The 26,091-nt window shown below is 49.6% G+C and overlaps 10 protein-coding genes across 10 annotated transcripts; 3 read left to right on the top strand and 7 right to left on the bottom strand.

The window, feature by feature from the left end:
- Positions 1–701: 701 nt before the first annotated feature.
- On the top strand, positions 702–1,431 carry DL89DRAFT_270772 (uncharacterized protein). The gene has a single exon (XM_040888817.1). The coding sequence runs from the start codon at positions 712–714 to the stop codon at positions 1,306–1,308; it is 597 nt and encodes a 198-aa protein (XP_040739816.1). The 5' UTR covers positions 702–711; the 3' UTR covers positions 1,309–1,431.
- On the bottom strand, positions 1,414–2,349 carry DL89DRAFT_310692 (thiolase-like protein). The gene has a single exon (XM_040890967.1). The coding sequence runs from the start codon at positions 2,284–2,286 to the stop codon at positions 1,519–1,521; it is 768 nt and encodes a 255-aa protein (XP_040739815.1). The 5' UTR covers positions 2,287–2,349; the 3' UTR covers positions 1,414–1,518.
- Positions 2,107–4,000, bottom strand: DL89DRAFT_310688 (thiolase-like protein; the record flags this gene model as incomplete). The annotated part of the gene is made up of 1 exon (XM_040890966.1): positions 2,107–4,000. One exon carries the CDS (start codon positions 3,998–4,000, stop codon positions 2,306–2,308), a length of 1,695 nt encoding a protein of 564 aa, XP_040739814.1. The 3' UTR covers positions 2,107–2,305.
- A 208-nt stretch (positions 4,001–4,208) lies between these two features.
- DL89DRAFT_286877 (uncharacterized protein) lies at positions 4,209–12,519 on the bottom strand (the record flags this gene model as incomplete). The annotated part of the gene is given in 10 exon segments (XM_040889894.1): positions 4,209–6,014; positions 6,089–6,855; positions 6,905–7,699; positions 7,764–8,440; positions 8,548–9,224; positions 9,259–10,138; positions 10,188–10,298; positions 10,371–11,028; positions 11,048–11,701; positions 11,787–12,519. The coding sequence occupies 10 exon segments, from the start codon at positions 12,517–12,519 to the stop codon at positions 4,209–4,211; spliced, it is 7,758 nt and encodes a 2,585-aa protein (XP_040739813.1).
- Positions 12,520–17,192: 4,673 nt separating this feature from the next.
- DL89DRAFT_270758 (uncharacterized protein) lies at positions 17,193–17,933 on the bottom strand. The gene is given in 3 exon segments (XM_040888816.1): positions 17,193–17,438; positions 17,552–17,824; positions 17,844–17,933. 3 exon segments carry the CDS (start codon positions 17,904–17,906, stop codon positions 17,220–17,222), a joined length of 555 nt encoding a protein of 184 aa, XP_040739812.1. The 5' UTR covers positions 17,907–17,933; the 3' UTR covers positions 17,193–17,219.
- A 1,209-nt stretch (positions 17,934–19,142) lies between these two features.
- DL89DRAFT_270755 (alpha/beta-hydrolase) lies at positions 19,143–20,251 on the top strand. Its single transcript, XM_040888815.1, is given in 6 exon segments — positions 19,143–19,233; positions 19,265–19,452; positions 19,547–19,940; positions 19,963–19,998; positions 20,018–20,043; positions 20,063–20,251. The coding sequence occupies 6 exon segments, from the start codon at positions 19,216–19,218 to the stop codon at positions 20,181–20,183; spliced, it is 783 nt and encodes a 260-aa protein (XP_040739811.1). The 5' UTR covers positions 19,143–19,215; the 3' UTR covers positions 20,184–20,251.
- On the bottom strand, positions 20,246–20,986 carry DL89DRAFT_325527 (uncharacterized protein; the record flags this gene model as incomplete). Its single annotated transcript, XM_040891526.1, has 3 exons — positions 20,752–20,986; positions 20,463–20,720; positions 20,246–20,407 (listed from the first exon to the last, which is right to left on the bottom strand). The coding sequence occupies exons 1-3, from the start codon at positions 20,926–20,928 to the stop codon at positions 20,246–20,248; spliced, it is 597 nt and encodes a 198-aa protein (XP_040739810.1). The 5' UTR covers positions 20,929–20,986.
- A 560-nt stretch (positions 20,987–21,546) lies between these two features.
- Positions 21,547–22,832, top strand: DL89DRAFT_325526 (uncharacterized protein). Its single transcript, XM_040891525.1, has one exon. It carries the CDS (start codon positions 21,604–21,606, stop codon positions 22,471–22,473), a length of 870 nt encoding a protein of 289 aa, XP_040739809.1. The 5' UTR covers positions 21,547–21,603; the 3' UTR covers positions 22,474–22,832.
- Positions 22,527–24,561, bottom strand: DL89DRAFT_98587 (uncharacterized protein). Its single transcript, XM_040892315.1, has one exon. It carries the CDS (start codon positions 24,381–24,383, stop codon positions 22,581–22,583), a length of 1,803 nt encoding a protein of 600 aa, XP_040739808.1. The 5' UTR covers positions 24,384–24,561; the 3' UTR covers positions 22,527–22,580.
- On the bottom strand, positions 24,230–25,021 carry DL89DRAFT_270753 (uncharacterized protein). The gene has a single exon (XM_040888814.1). It carries the CDS (start codon positions 24,930–24,932, stop codon positions 24,675–24,677), a length of 258 nt encoding a protein of 85 aa, XP_040739807.1. The 5' UTR covers positions 24,933–25,021; the 3' UTR covers positions 24,230–24,674.
- Positions 25,022–26,091: the final 1,070 nt, after the last annotated feature.

Genomic DNA, 26,091 nt, shown 5'->3' with positions numbered 1-26,091 from the left:
ACCAGGCTTGCTGAGCGTGCGACTGGCCAATAGGACCAGTAGTTGTGGCCTCTTGTTGATCACAATCACGATCACCGCTTAGGGTTGGCATAGCTGCTGAAGCTAGTATCCCCCCATCAAGGTGGCACAGATCTGTGCATGCGGTGATACAATACTAACTGCGTTTCTTCGTGGACAGCGCCACTGCAATTAGGGAGCGGCAGCAGCAAGAGCCGCTAAGGCAGCTGAGCATAGCATGTATTCGCTTTGTTCCTCCTTGTTTATCTCATCCACAACACAATTTGAAAACATAGCCTCAACTAGTACCATGACACTGAGTCAACCAAGACAGAGAACCCCCGGAAAATGCCAATGGAGCAACATGACAGTCCGCTGTGGAGCCTCACTTGTCAAAGCGTGGCCACGTAAACAGTTGGTGATAGCAGGCCGCTACATCTCTACTACGAAATATTTGGAACAGGCACAAAGAAGGCTGTGTTCATTCATGGCTTGAGCGCCGACCGGCAGATGTGGGAGAACCTGATCGAAGAATTCCTAGACATAGGCGACTACCAGTGGCCTTGTCTATGACCAGCGCAGCAATGGATTTTCCGATAAAGGCGATATAATCTTCAACATCACAACGAAGCTGTTTGCAGCCGACCTGATGTCGCTCTGACAGCAGTCGGATGGGACAGAGGTGTCAATGTTGTGGGTGCTAGCATGGGTGGGATGGTTGCTCTGGAATTTGCCTGCAGCTATCCTCAGATGGTTAATACACTGACCTTGGCAGTAACAAATGCCGGCTTAACTGTGCCACCACTGCGCGGAATGTTTGATATGCTCAGGTGCACCTTTGCCAGTAGCCTTATTTCTCGTCACAAGCTCACATGTGGAATGATCTTCCCTGATCCTTTTTTGAGGTCGCCATCACCTGAAGGCAGCAACTGCAAAACCATGCTGGATTTTTGTGTCCAACGGTATATTCGTTGGGAAATGTATACGCACCCAATATCGTTCCTGCCGTTTTTGAGCCAGGTTGGCGCTGTTATCCGCCATCATGTTTCATCAACACGACTTGAGACTTTGGGCAAGACGCTCCCCAACAAGCAGATTCTCATTATCACAGGTGATCAGGACCACCTTGTGCGTATAAGTAACTCATTCTACATTGCCAAGAAGGTCGGCCACAAAAACGTACGTTTCGAGCAGATAGAGCACGCTGGTCATGGCGTTATGACCCAATATCCAGAGCGGGTTTCCCAGTGTATTAACACCATGATTGGTGAGGTTACAAAGAACCGATTACCCACCGTGGGCGATCATTAATAACGTCAAAGAGAAGGCTGATTAGTTCAACCAGCTTGATAAGTGGATGTTTTGCTTTGAGGCTATTGCCTAATCTGGATCAGCCAACTCATCTACTGCTATCTAGTTCTCTCGCATAAAACACAATCGATCCCGACTATGTTTATTACTCTACATAAACTTGGTAAATGAAAACTAGATGGAAGGCGCACAGAACTCTGTTAAGCGGTATTAGAAGTGGTACGTATTGGTTTTTGAGTCAAATATAGCCCTTACATTAGAGTCCAGGAACACTGCTGTCTCTTGATCTGGCGTGAATGGTGCTGCATCCTTTGTCTGTAAATATGTGTGGTTTCCAAGAAGTGCTCCCTGCCAGTAGCGGGTCGATCTCTTCATGCGCTCATCGACTTTGGCCCTGTATTCATCCAGCTCATCGTTTGATAGTGCTGCGAATAGGTAGTCTGGATGAACGATAAGTCCTGCTCCATTTGACTGGCTGAAACCAAACGATGTGAAAAGTGCGGCCTTGACAGCTGGCACATGGATAGTCTTGCTTGGATAGACAAGATACTCAAACTGCTCAAAATCTTTATCGATATTGTCAGCATTCCTATTTCCTGGAATCAGCCCCGTCGTCATCGACTGCAAAATCCCATGCATAGAGCAAGTCGCTGATGCGCCTTTCATATGGCCAAGAATCCATTTCTGGCACACTACAGGAATAGGAAGACCAGGCGTTCGTCCAAGCTGCTTCAAAAGTGTGCTGACAATGTTAGATTCATTCTTATCATTCAGCTCCGTGGATGTCCCATGGAATGACGATAGCCCAATATCATCTGCATCAAGACCCCATGTTGCAAGTGCCGCATGCAGAGGCGATATTGATTTGCCCATTTTGTAAAAGTCGTTGCCCCATGCTGATTTCATCCTGTTTTTCATCTTTTCAACCATATGACAGCCAGCCAAAGTATCAAGTGCTGCTAATTGCTGGTCGCGCATCTGCCTCCGGAAATTAATGTCAAGCAACTGATGGTCCGAAGGAGTAAGGCTTCCCCTCCCTATCGACAGTATTCCTTGGCCTGGAGCTGGTATTATTGCGCGTTGACTTGTCTGTAGCAGTTGCAGACATGGCTAAAATGCCATATATGGGTGCCCCGATTTTAAGTGCAGCAGATGCCGACATTAGAATGGAAATACCTGAGCCATAGCCCTCGGTGAATCCACATCTGGTAGATGTGCATGGTCTCGATATTTCCTGTGGGGCTCTCCCCTTTCTTAGCTCATCACTGGCACTTGCTGTGGCGCTCATCACATTGAACTCATATGCAGTATCATTTGCAAACCCTTCTCCAGCACCAGCGATCATGACATCCGCTTTACCCAGAATGATCGATTCAGCAGCAAGATCTAGTGCAATTGCCGAAGTGGCACATGCGCCTACTGTCGGCTTTAATGGACCAGATGCTGAGAATAGAAGCCTATTGAGCCATGCGCTGATATTGTTGATAGTGCTTTCGATAAACACATCGGAGCTTACACCTTTATCCAGATATCTGTTGCGTATCATATTGACATTGCTCTGTGTACCTCCATAGCAAGAGCCAACAGCATGCCCAACTTTCGAAACATGGAAATATTGATAGAGCTCATAAGGATCAGTTATCCCTGATCTAAGGAGGGCCTCCATCGCAGCAATAAGCGTGTAATGGTTTACTATATCCATATTCTGTGCAAGGTCTTTGGGTATTCCAAGTCGAGCTGGATCCCACCCAGTCGGTAATTGTGAAGCAACTGCAGGGCCATATTCAATTGCCTTTAGCACATGGACAACAGCACCTTTAAGGAATCTGACAGACCACGTTCCATCAGGGTTTTCCCATGTGTCAACTTTCTCACCATTAGCCCGCCTGAAATGGGCTGCTTCCTCGGCGCTGGTCTCAAACGGAGGCATGTCCTGATCGATCTGAAGCTCACGCATGAATGACTTCATATCAACCGCATCCTCACCCCAAACTTGTGGCTCAACAACACGAATTCCAGTGTGCTCCAAGATATACGGCTCGTATTTAGCCTTGACATCCCTGTCATGCACTGGCTCCTGTGTTTTTGCATCAACCCACCCAATGTAGTAGCCCCTTGTTCCTGGATGATCGCCACTGAATCTCTTGATCAGTCCCATCATCCATGCCAACTCAATGCAGCCTTCCATCGAGAACATACCATGCGCCTCTTGCTCCCAGCGTAAGGCTGCATTTCCAAATGCCCCAACTTCTCCATAACCTGTCACAACAACAATCTTATCCAAGTCAACCATGCCTTCCAGATATCTTAGGTGATCGAGCTGCTCGTATGATTTTATGGATGGGGAGTCAATCCGGTGCTGGGCCCGAGGCATCGTTTTGTTTGCATGCGCCATATATATAGGGCTATCTTTTTGTTCGATTGAAATGGCAGTACATGCATCGTAGTGCATACGTCGCATTATACTGGCATTTGCCATTCGTGTTAAGCGCCGATCCAGTAATGTATTCCTAAAGCTGTCAATAGACATCATCCCTCCATTAAAGTTCCCAATTAAAGGATAGTCATGAGCGATATCCTCCATTTGCTGGGACAGGAGGCAAAGTATGTTGAACGACATCTCCTCATGAGAGAATGTACGGATACCCATCTCCTCTATGCATGCAAATATGTTCGCTTCATCAGATGACATGTATGTGCTACGGATGCATCCGATCTCGCCGCCAGTGATTGAAATGTACTCTGACCATGACTCTGTGTGCCAGCGGTTGTACAGTGTATGCAAAGCTGCTTTCGTTTCACCATACATACCGTCATTTCCTGCTATTCCATGATTGGATGAATGTGGCAAAACAAGTAGCGATGGGTGCAGTGTGTTCCCAGACTTTACCTTAGCCGCCTTAATCTGGTCCAATCATCCGTAAAAGATTGGTCAGGAGGGTGCGAATTGTCAGCTCAGAGTAAGAGTCGATATTCTCTGCATCCTTGCCACATTCTGGGAACACGGCGAATGGGGCAATATAGTCCAGATCCCAACCAAGGCCATCACTATCATAAATATACTGGATGAGGGCCTCTACATCACATGAAGACGCCTGGTTGAATGGGACAAGGACTAGCTGGGATCCACGAGAACCAAACTTTCGGTACATCTCTTCGAAGAATCGGACTGACTCAAGGGAAGAATTGGACATTGTGGTAATAACCTTCGCACCGCCGGAAAGCAAACCCTCGACCAAACCCGACCCAATGGATCCCATTCCACATCCAGTAACTAATGCACACTTGCCCCCAAATGAAATACCATTTATCGCTGCCTCCTCCATGGACTTGAAGTATTCTTCAGAATTAGCCTTGCTGTATGGCCAGGTGTTTCCAGTCTGCCGCTCATACATATGCAGTAGAGGCAATCCGTCATTGCTAGTCCGCTTCATATTTTGGACATAGTCATATATTGAATGCTCATCCTCTCTGGGAATCTCAGAGCCAACAATATCACCCCTTGATGTAACTTCAGCATATGGTCGCATTGGAGTAGAGAGCCCTTTATAGACTGGGGCAGAGTTTTCTGACTCCTTACATTCTGCATAGATGGTCTCAGCTTGCTCTAGTGCGCGATGTGCGAGCAGGCTATCAGCGGTCTGGAGAGTCGAAATGAGTGCTTGCAACATCAAAAGCAGTCCAGGATTGGAGCGGTTCTTGAGCATATGAATACGTTTCATGTATGTACCCCGATCCATACTTGGCTCCTCTCCGCTCAGGATGCCAGAAATCCATTCAAACGCATCCTGGCGGGCCCAGTTCCAGTATGAGTCATAGTGACGGACTTTGTTTGCATCAAACATCATCTTGGTCCTTTCGATAAATGTGCAGCCAACCTCTTGTTTAATTTCATCGAGGTCTGACTCGAGAGTTGCTAACTTTACCTGGTACTTTTCAGCTGACCTAGCACCCTGACGTATATCAAGTCCTGCATGTCTGGCGAGCGTCTCTACTTGCTCAAGGATGAGATTCTTTTGATTCCTCTGAGCCCTGTCGAATTCAGCACTATTGATAACAATTGACCCGGCGCTCATACCATTATTGTCACTATTTTTTGCTGTAGCTGTCAATGGCAGCCCCACATGTCTAGCATATACCTGGACTGCCGAATCCAGCCAGATTTTAGCTGCATCCTCATCTGCAAGCCGACTTGAGGGTTCCATAGTAGCTGATAAGGATAGAACGGCCTCCTGTCTACGAGGACCCAACCCGTATTTATCCATCAAATAAGAACGAGCAGCTGACAGCGTGAATCTGCTCGGGAATTTGCTGGTTAGCAAATTAATGACAAGCAGCTGCGAATACTTGCCAAGGGAATCCATAGTGCTTCCGAGTTTTATTGCGAGCTCCTCCAAGGACAACTCCTCTGCGTAGTCAGGCATTCGCTTGCTGAATTCCTTTTGAAGTGCGCCAACAAGTTCATTTTGAATTATTGACTTTCCTGCAACTAACCCTTTGATTGACATTCCAGGGTTGATTTCGAACACGGATTTAGCGAGTTTGTGAGAGACTATTGTTCTTAGAATGTCAATAGTTGGAATCGGCACATCATTATCAGTTGATATTGTGGTTGGAGTAATGGGCAGTGGAGATGGCTGTTCCTCCAGAGCAGGAATTTCGGGACTGGATAGTTTTTCTGGAATGTTTGGTATACCATTTGTGGTCTGGGCTGACGTTAGCAACAATGCGTCAGTAGGTACAGCAGGCTTTCCCTTCCAGACCTGCCACTGTAATACACATCATCCTTATCTCTTCTTGCATGTAGAATAGCAACTTCCCCATATAGCCAGTTTTCGGTTTCCAAAGTCTGAGATGCCATACGACACAGTATTGGGCTTGGGCCAATCTCAACCAGCCGCTTCACAGAACAAATTCTGAATATTGTGTCTTGGGTATCAATCCACTTTACTGTCGAAGCAAACTGGAATGATAAGAGCTCAATCAGGAGCGTGCGTGCTAGTGATATTCTGGTACTTGTGGAATTATGGCTGACTGCACTCCAACAATTGATGACATCCTCAATTACTGGTGAGCGGGTGATGGCATGGATATGCCTGAAATAGTTTTCTGTAATCTCAAATGGTTGGCCAGACAAGTTAGGAATATATCTTCCACAGAGCGACGTATGTAGCCTACGGACGTGTGGAATCCTTTGGTCAAGCAAGCTACGGAATGTGTCAACACTTGTCAGCAATTGGCTAGAGTGTGAGGGAACATCAACGCCAGGGATACGGGTAGTTATTCTACCATCTTCCTGTAGCTGCATATCTGGAGTTGCAGAGAGAATACCGTCTATTATATCCTGAAGGATGTTTCCCTCTTCCAGCTCTGCTGATGACAAACTCCTTTTGGATATCTCATGCGCAATAAGGCACATGTCATTTAAACTCTCAACATGCCCTGTGACAACGTATTGCTGCCCTCGGACATTGTAGTTGATAACTTCTAGGAGCTGCTGCTTTCCGCTCACGAATACAGTCAACAATTCGGAGCAGGTGCAGCTCGCTGAAGCCAGGCTAGAACACGCTGAGGATTGATAGATGCCATCGCATACTGGGAGCGCCATTGGTATCACGATCTACTGAAGCATGGAGCAAAAGCCCACGATAGAGAGCAATATCGACCGCATCCTCGACAGAAACAATATCAGCAATTGCTGCGAGTGACCCAAACTCACCAAGCGAATGGCCAGCGAAAATAGCATCGTCCTGGATAAGACCATGAGCACGCATGTCTGCAGCCTGAGCTAGCGACATCACCGTCTGGATCGGCTGTGTGAACAGTGTCGCATTGAGCAGGCCATTTGAACACCGGTGCGTGTATGATTTCGATGACCGAGTGATCCCGGGAATCAGCTGCTCTATCTTGCCGTCATATTCACGCACCAAAGAGAGGTAGTGTGTACGAATTGGTGTGCCTTTCTTGCCACCAAACTTAACCAAGTACTCTCTCGGATTTTCTTGGACTATTTTCAGTAGTGAGACACCATAGTTCTTCAACATGTGCCTATCAGCTCGATCCCACACATCTCTGGCGGCTGTGGATGACATGTAGAGGTCCATCCCCATGCCAACAAACTGCGACCCCTGGCCAGTAAAGACATATGCAGTCTTTGCCTGGGCAACCTCAGCTGTGAGCGTCAGCACTGTTTCCCCATTCTGGTTTACAGTCTTGCCATCGATAACCATGTATCCGTTGTTCATCCCCGCGTGAACCAGCTCTACCCGAAGTTTGTCGTCTGGATAGACCTTTCCAACAAACTGGACGCTGTATGAGCGCATGCGCCGAGGGTCGCTATCTGCAACAACACGACTCAACAACAGCGCGAGATGCGGCTGATGTCCACATTCTGTGACAAGTCATTTCCGATTCCCCAGTATATGCTGCAACATACGGGTTTGTGTGCACCATACTCTGATCGCCAGAGGCATGCGCAAACTCCCAATTTACTGACGGTGCTTTAAAGGACAAACCACCTGAATTTCCTTTGTGCGATACCAGTGTACTGTCATACTCAAAGTGCGCTGTGCTCGCATCGCTCAGCTGGTTTTCATTCAAAAACTGGATGACATAGTTGTCATAAGCATCATTATTCTCGTAATACACGTCAGCAATATGCTCATATTCTCTGGATGGATAGCAAGCGATACACAGGTCCGGCTGTTTTGATTTTGGAATAGATCCCATTGGATTTGAACTGGTAGTGCGAATGGAGCCTGAACTCCAGAACATCTCCACGCATAATGCTGAGAGGCTCGGAGCTATCTTTGAATATAAACCACTCTTTAGCACCAAGCGCTGTAGCATCCTCATCTGATTCGATTTGCATGCGTCGCACAGGTTCATCCATTGATCGGAACATTTGGTTGTATGCTGCATATTGCCGCGTATGACAAAGACATCTTCAGCTATAGCAATGAGGTTTCCATTGCGGTAAAATCTCGAAGTGAGGGTTGTTTTCTGGCCACTCTCAATGTTTTCAAGTGCAGTGAGTGATACCTGATAGTCTATGGTTTCTCCAACATGAAGTAGCGAAGCATCTGCTACATACTTTGTACTATGGCTCAAGTGGATGATCCCAAGGAGACCTCTGTGCAGAGGGGAGTGGTCAAGATAGATGTCAATTGGCTAATTCCGATGCTGAAAAATATGTCCATTGGGGCCAGCTGTAGCTCGTCGGCTGCCATTTTGTAATACTTTGATGTGATGTGAGTACTAGAACAGTACTTCTGAACAAGCTCCTGGCTGATGGTGAATGACTTGAGCGCATCGGCCGAGAAGTGCTGTTCTATACCAACAGAGTTTATATCGCCAGAGCCAACTGCATGGCCGTGTGCACGCAAATAAGCATTGCGGTATGATAAATCCCGACCTTCAATATCTTCAGCAACAAGTAGTCCAGGTTTGGATGGCGTGTAGATGTACGGGAACCGAATCTCAAACTGCTCTTCGCCAACCCGATGGTAAATAATCATCAGAATATTCTTCTCGCCATCAAATTGTATGCGAATGTCCAATAGCCCAGCTGGTCCATGGATATCAAGCTTGACCGGCCTATCGCCATCAGATGACACTTCTGCTGTCTGCCCAGCCATTGGTCGCAGAACCTGCCTTATTGGATTTGCAGCACACAGTGATTTGCGAACCACCACTGGCGATGTGAGAAGTGCACGAAGCCAGCTCTGAGTAGGACCAGCCAGTGCCTCCAGCCATACATCAGGATTTGGAAGCAGTGCTGCATCAGTCGGGAGCCTGTATGTGCGGCTTGATCTTTCAACAGCCACTGCAACTGGCGAAGGAAGTGATACTGGAGAGGGCTCTGGTGCAAGATACTCGACAGTACAGATTGGGGATGCATCCTTATTGGATTCACGCTATGCTAAGATTCTCCATTAGCCCGGTGTAAACACGGTCGAGTATATCTTTGACTGGCTCGTTGACTGTTGTGGCATATTTTGCAGATACAGAATCCAAGGCAATAATTGTGCGCTGGACATCTCTATCAACGACTGAATCTAAATCTTCATGGTGCGAATATATGTCTTTCATCATCCAGACATGCAAGTCAGCGTCAAGGATAGGAACGAAGGGGACTGGCTTGGTCCCAGAGCGCTTGCAAAGCCAGACCAGATACTGAACATCCTCAAGCGCAATAAGGATGCGGCTTATCTCTGGATACGTCTCATCCAACAAATGAACGACTTCAATTGGATCCAAAAGTTGCGAGGTCCATTGAAATGCCCGGGCGAGATCTGATCCAGATACTCGGTCCTCCATCCTCAAAATGAATTCCCCAAACAACCTTCCATACGACACATCCAACCACCTGGACTTGTCTGCATTGTACATGAGCTCTACGAGTCGGTTGAGTACTTCCAGGTACGTCATCTCCTCCAGATCGACCACTCGACCGTCAGACTTCTTGCCAAACCATGGCCGCGTAAAGTCTTCGTTGAGCCGCTTTATGATATGGTCCTTGTTTGCTATGATCATCGGCATCTGGCTAGCTAACGGTTTTGAGAATATCATGTCGTTCAGCTCTCTGAGAGCCAGTGCAGCTCGAGTGGCCAGAAGATGGACATGTTCTCCAAAATCCGACATAATTGTTATCACTCCACCAGACATTGCTAGTACATAATGCCCTCCGCTCACTGTATTCAGTGCTAGTGGCTGCTGTAATGAACTCCTTTGCTTCCAAGGACGCCCACTCTCTTTTGCGGCCAAAACACATGACTCAAGCAATACTCCGTCAACAGGCATGGGTGCATGATCCAAACTGGACACTCCACTGGCCGGAGAGATATGGCAGAATGCCATCGCTATCGCCGAACCCTGACCCAACAACCAGGATGGTATTCGGCAGTAGACCGGATCTTGCTGTAGGTTTCCAAAATTGGCTCGTGGAAGTCTTCACATGAATGGTGACCACCACCACGACCGCCAGTCCACTGGAATAATGACAGGGAAGTCTGGGTTTGCTCTGGCGAATCACAAGTGTCTGGAGAATTGTAGCAACTGACCTGGGCTTGAACGCAACATGGCGTATTCCCGCGTCACGCAACTCTGCGATTATACTGTTGGCAACGTCGACTGAGGGAACACTGGCGCCAATACAGAGCCCTGTGATTGGTACTCCTTCCCGCCGCATACGCAGGATACTGGGATACTGGAATGCCCACTGCTTCTTGTTCATGTAGACTGTGTTGACGGCGAATCCACTACCTGGTTCAACGAGATTGGCCAAATTTTCAACCCTTTCTCTGAACCCCACTTCAGTGTAGATTCCACTACCAGCAAGCTCGACATGGTACCCAGCATTGCTGATAGCTGCGACAAAGTGCTCGTTGGACATAGTCGGGGTCATTCCTGCAACCATCACTGGTGGAAGTCCAAGAGTGAGTGACATGCGGGTGCGAATATGAAGCTGACCCTCATGCGCAGTTTGAACAAGGCGTGGACCGAACGCACTCTGCCAGTTTGGCGCTGAGAAGACATCGGAAATATTCTGCTTGAACAAATCAGCCTTGGATCCCATGCGTGACTGGGTGTCAGAAATAAGTGCACTGGTGCTGATAACAGCTTTTTCCGTAACCATCCAAAATGTCCCTGGCGCATTTCCCAAAAATGCTGAATTTCCTGGACTGAAATCGATGGTGTATGCTGCATCAGCGTTGTTGACTGTTGCTGGCCAGTTAACACAGTGCACAAACCATGCTGTCTACCAAAAATCTGGTGATGTTGACTTCATCGCGAAGATCGTGTCCATCATCCCCACCATTAACTTGGATGCGAAGAGCGTCAGCGTTGAGGACCCACCCTTTGGCAGTCACAAATTCATACACTTTAGACGCGTTCTCTAGTTGAAGATCGCAGTGATACGGCTCAGATATGCTGAGCGGGGTAACAACAGCAACTGGTTTGCGTAGGGAAAATCGGACGCGCGACTGGTCCACTGTTGGCAAGACGGTGTGCTTGGTGATGTAGCGCCCAAAGAGGGAAATAGCGTTTGGGTATCCTGAAACAATAAAAAATGACCGACCATTGACTAGGGCAAGGCTGACTTTCGACATTTCGTCTGTACGATCCGCATTAAACACAGTAATGAATGACTCCAGCGTTTCCTTATCCAGGCCACGAACGGAGATCATAGGCGTGGACAGTTCACCTGAGCATAATGGCAGTTCGATAATTCCAGTGTGCGATGCGTTTGATGAAAAATCAACGTATAGAATCGCCGGCATCGTAAGGAGGATACCAAGTGTCTTCTCAGCAGCAGCATAGAATGACACCTCGTCAGTCACGGAAGCAAAGGCAGCAGCCATGGGTAGACCCTGGCTGTGTCCGATTACAACTACAGATGTAGAAATGAACAGCTAGTAATGATGAAGTTCAATAAATGGCATCCGCTAGCGTCAATGATGAACGCTTGTGCTTACCACTAAAGCGTGAGACAAGGTCGCCAGGGCTCATATTGAGCGTCTTGTACAAGACAGCCACATGCATAGCCTGAATTAGTCCTAGCACTGGTATTGCAACTGGTGCCATTACCAGATATTTGGCATCCGGCATTGTATCGGGAGAAGCAAGCCAGCCAGCAATGTCCAATGGACGTGAATGGGCTTTCGCCAACAGAGGGTTGGCGGATTCGCGCTTGAGGAACTCAGACATGTAGGTAACAAAGTCCGACAGCAGTGGGCCGTAAATGTCAAGGAGCCACGCTGCTTCATCAAGACAGTTGTCTGCTCCGCTCTGCCCGCCAAACATGGCGGCAAGTCTGAAGTTTGCATCCGAAAAGATAGCGGGAATAGGGACATTCGGCACCAATTGACGCGCCTCAAGGGTGTCCCAGACCGAGTAATACCCTTTCAGGACAGTGCGCACTTGCTCAGCAGATAGGTTCAGCTGCTGGACAACAACATGGATGTTCTTGTCAGCACAGAATCTTTGATGGAGGTGAAGGAACACGGCAATGGACACATCGGGATTGCGATGGTTACAGTACGCCAAGAAGAGTGCGATGAGTTCAATTTCTGTAGAGACAGTAGGAGGGCTGTCATCTAGGAAACATGTAGCGAGCTCCTTGGCAACACGGAAATTGTCGCCAGGAATGGGAATATTGGTTGATACTCCACCAGATGCGAGCGCAACCATGCAGGTAAAGAGATCCATTCTGCGGGAGGTATTTGAAGCGAGCTCAGTAAGAGTTAATTCTTGAGTGGTTGAGGTGTGCAGTGCTTGCAAGATATGTGAGATAATGGGCCAACATCATCTGTCAAATGAGTACATATATAAATGGCCGGTGTTATTCGCAGTTGCGGATTATAGGTTTGCATGGTATCCGCCTGACAAAGTGCTCCATTTGGAATTCTGAGTATGCGACATTTCCCGCATCGGTTGATGTTAGCAACCTGCATGCTATTGTGCCAGAAGTTCCTTGCAGAGGCGTTGCACCCAATATAATGATGCTAGATATTCTTTCAGACACTGCATAATGCGATGAGGCGTGCTAGGCATTATTGAGTAATGCAAATGTACAGTCATAAATAAGGCCATTCTTATTCATCAATGCTAGTGGCAGAAAAGGTTTATTGTCATTTGGTCCTTTGTAGCATTTCACTTTTTATGTGGTGTCCTATCCATTCCTGAGGGCCCCTCTACTGAGGTTCCGTCAGGAAATTTGTTGATTCGAATATGGATTATATATCAACTGGGTATATATTGGATGTATGGAATAACAGTACTAGAGGTAGAACCCGTGCAACCTGAAAACAGTGGTTGGATTGGTGCAAGAGTAGTGCGCCTTAAACACCACACGATGTTGAATTAATTGCCACGGAAGGTGTCCCAGTAAATTCTTTAAATAAAACTGGCAAGAGGCATGTCTCAGTAGCATTGCCTAGTGCATGAGTGGCACACTTAGAATATATCAATGTTGGCTACACAACTGGTTACTCAGTTATACGCATAATATATAGATGCAATGATGAATGTCCCAGTCCAGGAACATGTACACATTTTCGTATTCAGCCAATTCCATATTAAAAATTCTTCTGAATCAACACTAGTCTCCTATAAACATACTAGAAATACTCTGCTCGCGATGCAAGCTCGGCTGCTAGTCAGCATGGGTTGACACGTCGATAAGGGCATCACGGCGAACCGGTCATTTGAACGTGTCGGATGGTTGTTGGTGCAATGTCGATCATGGACATCTCCTGTCTTGATGGCCTGCTCTGCGTAGGCGCTTCAGCGCTGGCTCGCTGCTGATGGCAACAGAACCGCCTGCTGCTGCACGCCTCTTGCGCGACCTCTTTGTTGCAGGGGTGGTGCCAGAAGCATCAGCAGCAATGGCCGTAAAGCGATGGAACCGTTCAGGAATACTGCCTGAACCACAGAGTGACTGGAAAATGAGTCTGAAGTTTAGAACTGCTGCGAGATCGCGGTTCAAGAGCCGAGACGAATAGGCTCGCCTGTATTGTGCCATGGCCCGCTTACATGACTCGCTTGTACAGCGGAGAAGGCCATGGCACTTCACAGTTGGGTTCTTCGATCTCTGGTAGGGCCGCGGGTTGGGAACATGCCGGAATGTCTGCAGCGACTTTTCGCAGCAGAACGGGCACATCGACGATGTCCGGAATTCGTCGATCAGATAGACTTCAAAGCCATGGTGCTTGAACCTGTCGCGCCACCCCTTGCCACGAATCGGCGCATGGTGTCGGGCCATTGGCGCACTCCAATTGCCCATGATTAGCACTGGATCTGGACCGAACTTGCTCCGGAGTTTTGCGGCAAGCCTGTGGTCTGCACGGGCCTGGTTCATGAATGAATCAAGGCGCAGCTTGCGGTGAAGCGGGTACACCTTGGGACTGGTACTGACACCTGGATGGGCCTTCCAGCGCCTTTGGTGCTGCTTGTTTGACTTAGTGTGATGCTGCTCTGGTAACCTTCGCGCTGTCATCGTGCTGGCATAAAACGGTGCTAGGATACACCGCACAGATGCACGGGCAGCAACATAGGCACGGAATTTTGCTGGGCTAAGGGTCCGGCAGCAGTGCTTGGAAAGCTCTGCCTCTGCTCTGCGGACAGCATCTTCTGGGACTTGATCCTTTGTAGCTTGATGAATCCTGTCGTAGTGGCGCAGCTTGAGCTCCTTATTGCGCTGCTGTCGTGTGTAGCGGTAGAGCATTTTTTCACCCTCTTTTCCATTGCTGCTATTTTCGTGCATCATGTATAGCAAATCGCCCCGACCTGGATCGATGAATACACAGCGGCCTTTCAGATTCTGCAGCTCTGGCTGTGGGATCTGGTGGATATAGCGACAGTCAGCTATAGTACTGCCTCCCACAGCATCACCTCCTGCAACATCGCCTGTAGCATCGCCTCCCACAGAATTGCCTCCCGCAGCATCGCCTCCCGCAGCATCGCCTCCCGCAGCATCAGCATCTACTGCACCATCAGCCTTGGATATCTTGTCTTGTAACAGAATGCATATCGTTACACCATCTGTTGTCGCCATTCCGTGGAATTTTCTATCACCATGCGCCTTAAATGGCTTTGATGTTAGATCTGCGACCCGGCCCCACACATCCCACACAGGTTGTGTGATCCCTTGGACCGGGTCGTGTGCACAGACTGGGGGTGCTGATGCATATGCATTGTTAAGTGCTGCAACAGTGTCTGCTGCTGCTGCCGATGCAGCAGCAAGTGAATCAGCCGCTACTGCTGCAGTTGCTGCAGTGGCCTCTGTTGCATCCGATGGCATCTTCGCTGCTTCGTGTGCAGCCTTCTTGGCCAATTTTTTGCCCTTTTCTGCTGCTTTCCTTGCCTCTGTTGCTGCCCTCTTTGCTGCGTTGATCTTGGTAACCTCCTCACGTGTTTTCGAAACAAACACCTGCTTGATTATTTGCTTGTCCAAACGCACATGGCCTGGGATCCATGATGTCCGCAGAGGCAAGCATTGAGGGGGAGACTTGCCAAGCTGCTCATTCTCGATAAGCTGGCATAGGCGAATGTATGCACGCAGATGCTTAAGTGGATTTACCCTGGCATCATAGTATCGGCTGTCTTTGGCGAATCTGTACTTGGCACCATAGGCATTAAGGACTGGTGCCAGCTTGTTGTAGATTGCAAGCATCGGTGGGGTGAGCACACTGAGATCAGGGTGTCTAGAGGCAACTGCCTGGCGGAGCTTCTGTGCGGGTGTATAGATACACACTTGACATGCATTATTGAACTCAGCCTTGGACACATTGCCCATTGTACTGTGCAGTGTGTTTTTGCGGCTGCGAATATCAATCAATTTGGCCAGAATCCGCTGTAGGCAAGTGCCATAGTGCAACACAATGTTGTTCTTGTATGCTGTCATCAGCTCGGTATCCACGTATGTCGCTACCTGATTCATTTCACGTACGCCATGTAGCTCGATATCGCCATTATGTAATAGATAATCATAAATATGATATCTAACTACATCACCGAAATCTGCGCTCGACAGTTCTGACCTGTCCTTCCGGTTAACGAAATCCTCGGCAGATATGACAGTCTTCGCCTTCAGGTTGCGATAAATGAATAAATAAATAAAACGAAAAAAACCCTTTTTCACAAATGTTGCTGGGTCAAAGGCATCATCGTAAGCTAGCTGATGGAGTAGTATCCATCGTGCAAGCATGTATGTATGCTCTTTGATGATATTGACGCTGTGTACAAATTGCTCTAGGCGGGGCAACATAGAATCACGGAAGCCAATACCACCAAGTGATGTCTTTATGACAGTAGTGCTGCGGGTAATATTCATTTGAGAAATTCAATAGGCAAGTAAGAAGAGAAATGATGCTGTTCAGTTTTGCTGTATTGCAGATGCATAGCATTAAGAACTTTTTATTAATAATGATCTGGCTTGCATGGTTCTTGGGGCTCTTAGCACTGATACAGTCTCTTGAATCAGTCTATACAGACTGGGTCCATTGTGACCCAAATACTACTGGTTACGCATGTTCATAAGACAAATTAATTTATAAAATAAACCCACAAATATTGCATGACCGCTAGAAGAGCTATATGGCCTCATTCAATAGGTGCTCATAAATAAATATCCTAAGAGTGTTGCGCAGCCGGTGATGACCACCATGATGACGCCATAGAAGTTATCAGGCTGACCGACAATGAGAGCAGCTCTTGTGCTGAACCAATGGAGATATCCAGTGGAGACCTATGACCACTACAATAACAACTTGTCACCCTGGTTTCACCGATGAGGTCAGATGCCGCACAAGATCAAAAGGAGTTTACAGAGCAAGTCACTCAAACCCGTGTTGAAGCTTAAGAGTTTTTTTTAACCAATTAAATAATTTCTAGCGGACGGTCGGACACTTTTTCGACTATACAATCTTATATATAGGTAAAGATAAGGGTGGCAAATATGCGTTTTGCCTTGTGTCGACAGCCATATTAAGTTAACGTGACTTGTAGTGATCACGAAATTTAATAATTAGCCTGAGGTTGCAACTATCATTTATGCGCTTTTCCTATGACATTCCAGGTCCGAAACATTACCACGCTGTATTTGCAGATCACCACTGCTTAAAAAGCACTTGGAATAAAGGTTGGACTTATCACATGTCCAGATAGAGGATATATGGAACCAGAATCCTCCCTTGTAGCACCACTCATGCTGGTCTACAAATAAATACGAGAATAAACGGCGTGTATAAATTATCTCAGTTTAGATGCCTGGAGATATACTAGGCAGGGTATTCTCAAAGTAGCAAAGCCATGTATGTACTGATACGCATACGATATGGTATACCATTGGTATTGACTAACAACGTTCACCAAAGAGGGTAATGAAAGATAGCGCTAGTATATCGTAATCAGACCTGCTTGTACAGTTGATCGCGTACCTTCTCGCTTGCAAACTCAGCCTTGGTCTCGGCCAGGCTACCTTCTGGTGAAAATCCCTCTGCAAGGCGCTTCTGGGTATTTTTGTTTTTCGTATAAACCACAAAGCCAAAGCCAACTAGACAAGCAAAAAAACCTGCATTAACAGCGTAGCTATTGGCACCCTCGGTCAAAACTTCGTCTTTAACTGGCTTGTGACATCTGAATCAAACAACCGAAGCCAAATGTCGCAAATGCGTCTATAAAGTGTAGACCTCCGAAACAGATATGGCGGAAGACTTTGTTTTTGACTTTTTCCGTCAACAGTCATTCGGCGAGAGCGATATTCCTTTACATCCAGAGAAATAACATCGTCACCGTAAACCAGCCAAAATACTGGATTCATGAAGAATATAAAAGGACCGATAACGTAAGCTGGTAAAATCAAGAGCGAAGAATATCCTGCTTTCAGGTGGAAAATAAAGTAGGATAAATTAAGTGCAATAAACCCTGGGTAGACTGCGCGGCTAATCTTTGCCAGGCGGGCGAACTGTCGCTCCTTGTCCGAGGAAAGACTCAGGGTTAGAAATACAGCGACCTATCGGTATCCAGCTAACATATATCAGTCGCTGGGCGACAAAGTCGACAATGGTGAACGCAGACTCGCTGAAGAGGGTCATCATAAAAGCACCAAGTATGAGGAGCGGGAGGCAGAAAGGTGTTTTGGCAAGGAAAACATGACAACCGGAAAATCGGTCCTCATTTGTTGCCGATTCCCCGCTTGTTTTCAGGTTTGCTTGATTCCCGAATATTCTAACGAGAATTCGGATATCGGTGATAAAGCCTTGTTTATTGGTAAACCACTCTCCATGGTGAGAATGACACTGGACGAGTAGACTGGCGAGGTCTTTGCTAGTCTGTGGTGTCACCTGGCATGAAGCAATGCAAACTTGGAGAAACAGCGACTGATGCTCCAGTGTTCCATTGCGAAGCTTGCGAGCTATCTGCTTGCACGACTCCATCAGCAACTCCAGGCTTATGTCCGGATCCACCAGGATACCTGGTTTGCTAGATCCACTATGCCTCGGTCTACCCCCTCTAATTTCCGTTCTATGCATCCCCTTCCTCATTATGACTCTCATTCCAGCTCCTGATACTGTATTGGTATCCTCTCTGTCTATTTGTTATTCGCATTATCCTTTCTAGTGCGCGAACACTGCCGCTGGCAAGCTGCCAGGTGCTCTGAGGGGTTCTTGAAAAGCTTGGGTTCTAGTTTGCACTGGTATTTGAATACATCTCTTGTTTTACAAGGACAGTGCCCTTCCTTTTGCCGGCGTTCATGTTGGTCCACAAATAATAATAAATAAATACGGTTCGTGCCTAATGTGACCTCAGTCGAAATGTCTGGGAAAAGATACTGGGTAGCGTGTTCTCCTAGTAGTAAACTATGTGTGTACTGATAAAACCAATCTTATACGTTCATGAAAATCTATTGGAAAAGCCTGAATGAATCCCCGCTGTTAGGTGGCCGGCGAAGGATATTTAAGCAAACGCCGAGTGCGCACACGGAGCCCTTAGCTAATCCACGCATGGCCTTGGATACAGCTGCGCCACTCTCAGTGAGTAAGCCGCATCGAGTACAACGGGACAACCCTAGAAGCATGACAGATACCCTTTATCCCTGACTATTGAAGATATTGCTGCATGGCAGCTCCTGCCTGCCTCATACCAATGGAAATAATTGTCAGGCCTTTTGTTTTGGATTCCAGAGTATTCTGCCCTATCGTTCACCTAAGAAAAGGAGCCTTGCTAATATGAAGCCACGTGTTTTTTTCGCAATCACCGAGACTGGATGCGAGCCAATAGACATCTAAGCACCCTAAGCGGCTTTGCATTCACGCCTCATGGCAACAGGTATTTTCTTTTCCGCTTCGCTTTTCTGCACCTTTACCCTATTCTTTTTTAGTTCAGCAGAACAGCACAGGTAGTATGGGCTCGCTGACAGAAGTAAACACAGCTATGCCGCAGGAGGCTCCAGGACAGCCCCATCTGGAGCTCGCTGTCAAAGCGTGGCCATATCAATATTGCTGACGACAAACCCCTGCACCTCTACTACGAAATATTCGGAACCGGGGCAAAGAAAGTGGCGTTCATTAACGGCATGGGCGCAGACCGGCAGGTATGGGAGAACGTTGTTGCAGAGTTCCTGGACCTGGATGATTACCAGTGTCTTGTCTACGACCATCGAGGTAGCGGATTCTCTGACGAGGGCAAAACTACATTCAACATTACAACAACGCTGCTGGCTGCAGACCTGAAGAAACTTCCTGGAAACGCTTGGATGGGAAAAGGGAGTGAACATCGTGGGTGTCAGCATGGGCGGCATGGTCGCGCTGGAGTTCGCCAGCAACTATCCCCAGATGGTAAATACGCTGACCCTAGCAGTGACGAATGCCGGTCTATCTGTGCCGCCTCTACGGGGGATCGTCGATTCAGTCAGGGCAAACTTTATCAGCAACCCGCTCGAGCGCTTCGAGGTCATATGTGGGACGCTGTATCCGGAATCGTACCTGAAGGCACCCGCGCCTGAAGATACCAATTGCAAAACTATGATGGACCTCTGCATCCAGCGAGGGATTCGCCGGGCCAAGTACACGAAGCCAATGTCAATTTGGTCGTTCTTTGGTCAGGTCGGCACCGTGCTCCGCCACTATGTGTCGCCGGCGCGGCCTGGAGAACCTGGGCAATCTGCTCCCTGACAAGCAGATCCTGGTCTTTACCGGCGACCAAGGACCATATGGTGCGCACAAGCAACTCGTTCTACATTGCTGACAAGATCGGCCGTGATCGTGTTCCGCTTTGAGCAGATCGAGAACGCCGGACACGGCGTCACCAGCCAGTGCCCCGATCGGTTCGCCAAGTCGATCGATACCATGGTCATGGAGGTGGCCCGTTGAGAGAGAAACCACATAGCATATTTTGTTTTGCTTAATCGACACTGTAGAAGAACCTATTTTGTTTACTTTGCCTCCTGGGACTCGCCATCAGCCCGCTGTTTCAGCACACCAGCAAGCCGCTGCGGGATGCGCTGGAGCAGCGACGCCAGCTGCTGCGACGGCGACTGCACAACGCCGATGATCTGGGCGCGCAACTGGTCGATGTTTGGCATATTGACAAAGTCCTTCATCATCGCCGGGTTCAGCAGCGTGCTTATCGATCTTGGCGCCCATCAGCACCATCTTGCGCTGCTGGCCCGTAATCTCCATCGCCTGCCGCATCGCCAGCACCGGATCGAAGTCCTCAGCCATGGCGTCCTTCTGCCAGTACACAATTGCCGACGGGCCCGAGAACAGACTCGTGAGGTTGGCGTACGCAGTGTCGCGCAGCACAGCCTGAACCATGCGTGACCGCACAATCATCAGCTTCGCTCCCTGCGCGTTCAGCTTCAGATCACGCCGCTGCGCCGCCTGCTCTGATCCGCTCAGGTTGTGGTGCTGCAGGACGATCACCGATCGGGCTGTCCACGAAATGAGCCTCGTACTCGCCAAACAGGAACTGCTTGCGCGCGGAGAACGGCTTTTTGTACTCTGTATGTGTCTTGGCCGGCCGCGACCGCTCCAGCCGCGACGACACCGCTGCTGTGGCCATCGTCCGCTGGACCGGCGCTCTGATACGGAAAGCAGTGCGTGCGAGCGAGAACATTTCTAACCAAAATGTGAACCAATCAAGGAGAGTGAATTGCGACAAGAAAGCGTGAAAGGAGAATGCCTGAGAGAGCGTTTTGAGTAAACTAACCAGCCCATTTTTTTTAAAAGCAGTTCGAGATAGCTGGTGGCAGTGATTAGATCAAGGAATCAGCAGCTCTGAGATTCAATTTGTGGTCTCTGTTGCGGACCAGAGCGTAGCAACTGGCAGGTGCTGGTGATGGCTTGAGGGCCATTGAGTGCTTCAGTAACACATCTCCTTGAAGGACATACTCAGCACCTCTACCACATTGGCTGTTCTTTGCGGGAGAAGCTGGCAAGACTGCGTTGTTGCTGATTTCAGTGTATTCTCTTCTGGAGCCCTTGCTATCCACAGATTTCTGCTTGCTTTCCTAGGGTTAACAACCATTGCAAAAGGAGATAGCTGAGGCAATAGGCACATGTCGTCCAATCTCTTGCCCTGTCGATATCGTATATTTCAAACAATGGAATAGCGAATGGGGCTCGATATGCACTGGCAGTAGAACGAAAAACAGCATTGGCGCCATAACTGAGTGTAGGCCATTGAAAATATCACATTTATAACTGCCCCGCCTAGGCCACATGTCAAGCGCGTTATTTTTTTCTTTTAAACTTCGCTTTCGCTTTCGCTTTTACTTTTGCCCTCCTACAAATGATTCACCTTGAGGAATACCTTGACACTCTCGAGGCGCTGCCGATGGAGCTTCAGCGGCAGTTCACGCTCATGCGCGAGCTCGACGCGCTGTCGCAAGACATCCAGGAGCAAATGAAGAAGGCGACTTCGGACTTTATTTCAAATCCGCCCACCAAGGACGACCCGCAGCATACCGAGTACCTGAAGACATTCGTGCAGCTCTTCACGTCAGTGCTCAAGCACGGCGAGGAGAAAGTGGCACTGGCCACGCAGACCTACGACCTGGTTGACAAGCATATCCGCAAGCTCGACGACGATTTGACGAAATTCGAAGAGCGCCAATTGACAATGCCGCCACGCATTGCGCATGCCTGGGGGCCGGGCGCGACATCAATGGCGGTGCCCGATAATACGGCTGTTGAGGAGCCGGTGGGGGCCGAGAAGGAGCGCAAGGCAGCCAGCAATAGGCGGAATGCAGACGAGTCGGCGGCCACGACCAGGAAGCGCCGGACCAACAACCGCGAGGCGTCGCCGCCTGGAACTACAAAGTCAAGCACGCCCAGCGGCAGGCGCGGCAATGGCGGGCGCGGGAACAGCGCCGGCGGTAGCGGCAGTGCGAAAAATAGCGCAGCCAACGACAACAAGGCCAGGAGTGTCGGCAAGGTCACGGCACAGGTGTTTGCTGATATGCCGATTGACCCGAACGAGCCGCGGTACTGCTACTGCAGGCAGGTGTCGTATGGAGAGATGGTGGCGTGCGACGACGAGAACTGCGAGATCGAGTGGTTCCATCTGGGCTGCGTTGACTTGAAGGCGCCGCCCAAAGGCCAGTGGTTCTGCAGGGAGTGCTCGCAGAAGCACAAGAAGCGCCGCGACCATCACTCTTAACGGGGGGGGTTTAATGTACTACTCTGTCTTTCGCATATCATCAAGTCTGGGGGAGGATAATGCGATGTAAAAGTAAACGTAAAGTGATGATGTACAATGAGGGTATACTATGTTTTTGCCTTCTTCGAGGTCTGGGACACAGATGGATACTTTGGCCGCTGGTTGCGCATCACCATGCTGTCGGCATGGTCGTTGAACGAGCCTCCTGGCTTGCTGCTCTGAGCCGAAGCGCCGGCCAACCACGACGGGGTGCTCTCGGCGTTGCTCCGTGTATCCACCATATCGGACTCGTCCTCATTGAAGTGCAGGGGGCGGATGGATCCCAGATTGATCTTCTCCAGCAATGGCGCAAACACATCGTCGACAACACTGGGTCCGCTTTGCCGTTGCTGTCTCCGTGGCTGCTGCTGATGCGGCGCACTGCTGCTGTTGCTGCTGCTGCTTGGCGACCTGCCTGAGGCCAGAGTCGACGCAGGGCTCATTGAAGAGACTCGTTCAGCAGCACCCTGCGGCAAGGCCGAGTCCAGTGATGGCGGGCAGATAAATATATCGCTCATGGCAATGCTGATGTTGGCCCCTTCGAACATCGGGAAATCCCCTTGCTGCGACGACGAGAGTGGCGGGTTTTGCGGGCAAGATGGACCGAGCACGGGCCGCGCGCTTCCGGCCGTCGTGTCCGAATCCGCCTCATCATCGACACCCATGTACGATGCAATGGGCGACAGGGGAATGTGGGGATTGATAACATGGTCGGAAACCGGCGACAGAGACGTCAGCGAGTGGTCCGGCACCGCCGGCAGCGCAGCCGGATAGTCGCCCAGCACAGAGGCAGCGCGACTAGACGCGCTGCTGTGGTTACTGCGTGCAATGGCATGGGCACCTGCTGCTTGGCCAAGCAGCGAGGCTGGCGACTGCTCAGTCAGATGTGCACGAGGTGGTGCACGCGGCTGCTCGATCGACGTAATCCGCCCGTGCTCGCTGTGGGCAGCCGCCGGCGGCTGCGGGTGCTGGTTGAAGGGTGGGAACATATGCGGCGGCATCGCAGTGGTTGCTGTCAGGGTGGGCGAGGTCTCGGGTGTAGAATTGACTGAGGATGAAGTCGACAGGCCAGGAGACGAGGATGCTGACAGGGAGGAGCAGGGATGTGCACAATCCACCTGCAACCACCGAAGCATGCGCATTGCAGGCCGGGACAATGCGGGTTGGCTGTGGTGGTCATTCACGCGAACAACCAGCACCAGCTGCTGTGCTGCATCGGGCATCAGCACCGTGACGTCGCAGTCGAGGTACGCCGTCTGAGCGCCTGCCAGCACCTTGATGTTCAGCCGCTGCGGAATACCGTCGTTGTAGCACTTCTTCAGCGCCCGACAAAAGAACCCTCGGTCCTGCCGCGCCAGCAGCCCGACAAAAGACCGCTCCAGAAGCTCCTCCTCGCTCCACCCCAGCATTCGCCGCGGAAACACTGTATCGATGGCGCCAAACCCCGTCAGGTGCAGTACTGAAAAGGACTCGCTCGCCAGCGTCTCCTCCAGCAGCGACACCAGCGTATCCCGCACCTCCTGGTCTGCCGATGGAGGCGCCTCTGGCGACTGCGTCAGCAGAATCGAGTGTGGGTAGCCGTCTGCCTCCAGTGATACCGTATATTCGCCGGCTGTGCCTGGCTTGGACAGCTCCAAACACCGCACAGAGCCGCTAATGTCGCGGATGTGCCAAACGAATAGCTGCGAATCCAGCGGGTGCACACAGGCTTGCACCCATCTGACAGAGCTATCCTCGCTGCGCTCAACGACCACATAGTGATGGTTGTTTTCTGCGGTGGTCGGCGATTCCTCGCCCACGGTCATAAACTCGATGATCGTCCAGTACTTGGACAGTGCGCCTGAACATGCCGTGTCGCGCAGCCGTACCATCCGCCCGGCATCCCACTCTTCGGCTGGTCCACGCAGAACCTCAATGGCATCGTGGTCGGCATGCTGGATCTCGTTTTGCGCATTGGCGATAAACAGGCCAAACGAGCGCAGGTGGCAGTCGCCAGCCAGTCCATTATGACAAGTGCATTTCAATCTGAGCTGCTCGGTTATCTACAAACAAAGACGTAAGAATAGGTTTTTAGCTTGAGACAATGCGATCGTTTTGTAGCTGTTTCTGGGTACCAAGGTGGGACAGAGACAGTAGCAAAGTGCTGCGCCTGCCATTCCAACCTAGCGCACTACTAATTTGCGGTTAGACCATGCGCACAAGAGTGGCTCCCTCTCCGCACAGACAATGGTGTTTGTGTCCAGCTCCTCGCCTTTAATCTTTGCTGATAGGCAGAGGGGTCCATTTTGAATGGATAGAGTGTGCAGTGCAAATAAATCAACTGATGCAATGGACAGCGTCGGCCATTGCGCCTCAGGAACTGGCAGAGATAGCAATTGGGAACAGAAACCTACCTGCTGCTGGCGTCCGAGCAGAGCCATAGGATAAACCGCAAGGCTAGTGAGGCTGGGGCTTTGCTATGGAGACCCGGTGGAGGAGTGTAAGGGGTTGTGAGGAGGAGGGCGCTCGGGCTCAACTGTAAATGCGCTCGTGTGTGGTGAATTCAAAAAGTACAAAGAAGGGCTGTGGCATAAACAGACCAACGATGCAGCATATGGCTGAATAGCTAGAGGCAGAGTATCTGGTGGAAAGAGGAGAAAAAGCAGAGGAGAAAAGGGGGTGCGAGGCTCCTTGAATCCAAAGCTTTAATGGACAGCAGGATTCACTTGAAGAGTAGTAAAAGCCTGCGAGGGTGGGGCGATCAAGCCAATTCGTCTGTGGAGACAGTGGGCTTATTTTCGTGAATGCTCTCTAAAAAAAACCACATCGACCTGAGTCGAAAAATATTTGGAGCACTACGCATGCATAATTTTTTTCTTCCTGCGTGCATTCCGGAATGGGCGATATTGGGCTGCTGCCGGGGGATGCCGAGAGGGAAGGAAAAAACGCGATGGCACAGCTGACTCCGTCCCAAACGCATGCATGACTGCGGGACCTCACCACCATATACCTGCTGTGTGGTGGTTGGCTGCGACTTGCAGGGCTGGAATCACCCGTGTCATTAGCATTCATTTCCAGCACTCGCGTGTTGCAAGTGATTTCGACATAGCCCAGTCGGTAATTAAATTTGCACGGGCTGCTTGTTCGCGTGTTCGGCCTTTGCAAACCGCATAGTCAGCATGTACATGACGTGCCGATTGACACTACCACATTTAGATCACCGTCTTGGATCCCATCCGACACATATGCTGATTTCTTGCACAAACAGGGCAAACGGATGGCTTGAACCCGAGGTGCCTGTCCTTTCCTTGGCCAAACGGGCTGCTCAGCCACACTGTGTTTGCCGAACACGCGCCAGTGACTTGCACCAACCATGTACAGCGATTAGTGGAGAGACAAGCAAGCAGCTGCAGGCAGAGATGGGTTTGGCGAAGCAAGGTGGGCGACACAAATAAAAATGCACGACGAACCACAGCCCCTCGCTTTGCCCGTTTCTCCTCCCCCTCATCTTTTCTTTCACTACATTCTGCCATTATACACGCATGCGCCAACTCCCATTGACATAAAGCCGCATTCTGGATCTCCCGCCACACCTGCACC

This window comes from Linderina pennispora (assembly GCF_002104995.1).
Source record: "Linderina pennispora strain ATCC 12442 chromosome Unknown DL89scaffold_23, whole genome shotgun sequence".
Classification (NCBI taxonomy): domain Eukaryota; kingdom Fungi; phylum Kickxellomycota; class Kickxellomycetes; order Kickxellales; family Kickxellaceae; genus Linderina; species Linderina pennispora.
Note: the sequence above shows the minus strand (reverse complement) of the source record. Positions and strands in the feature narration are given on the sequence as shown.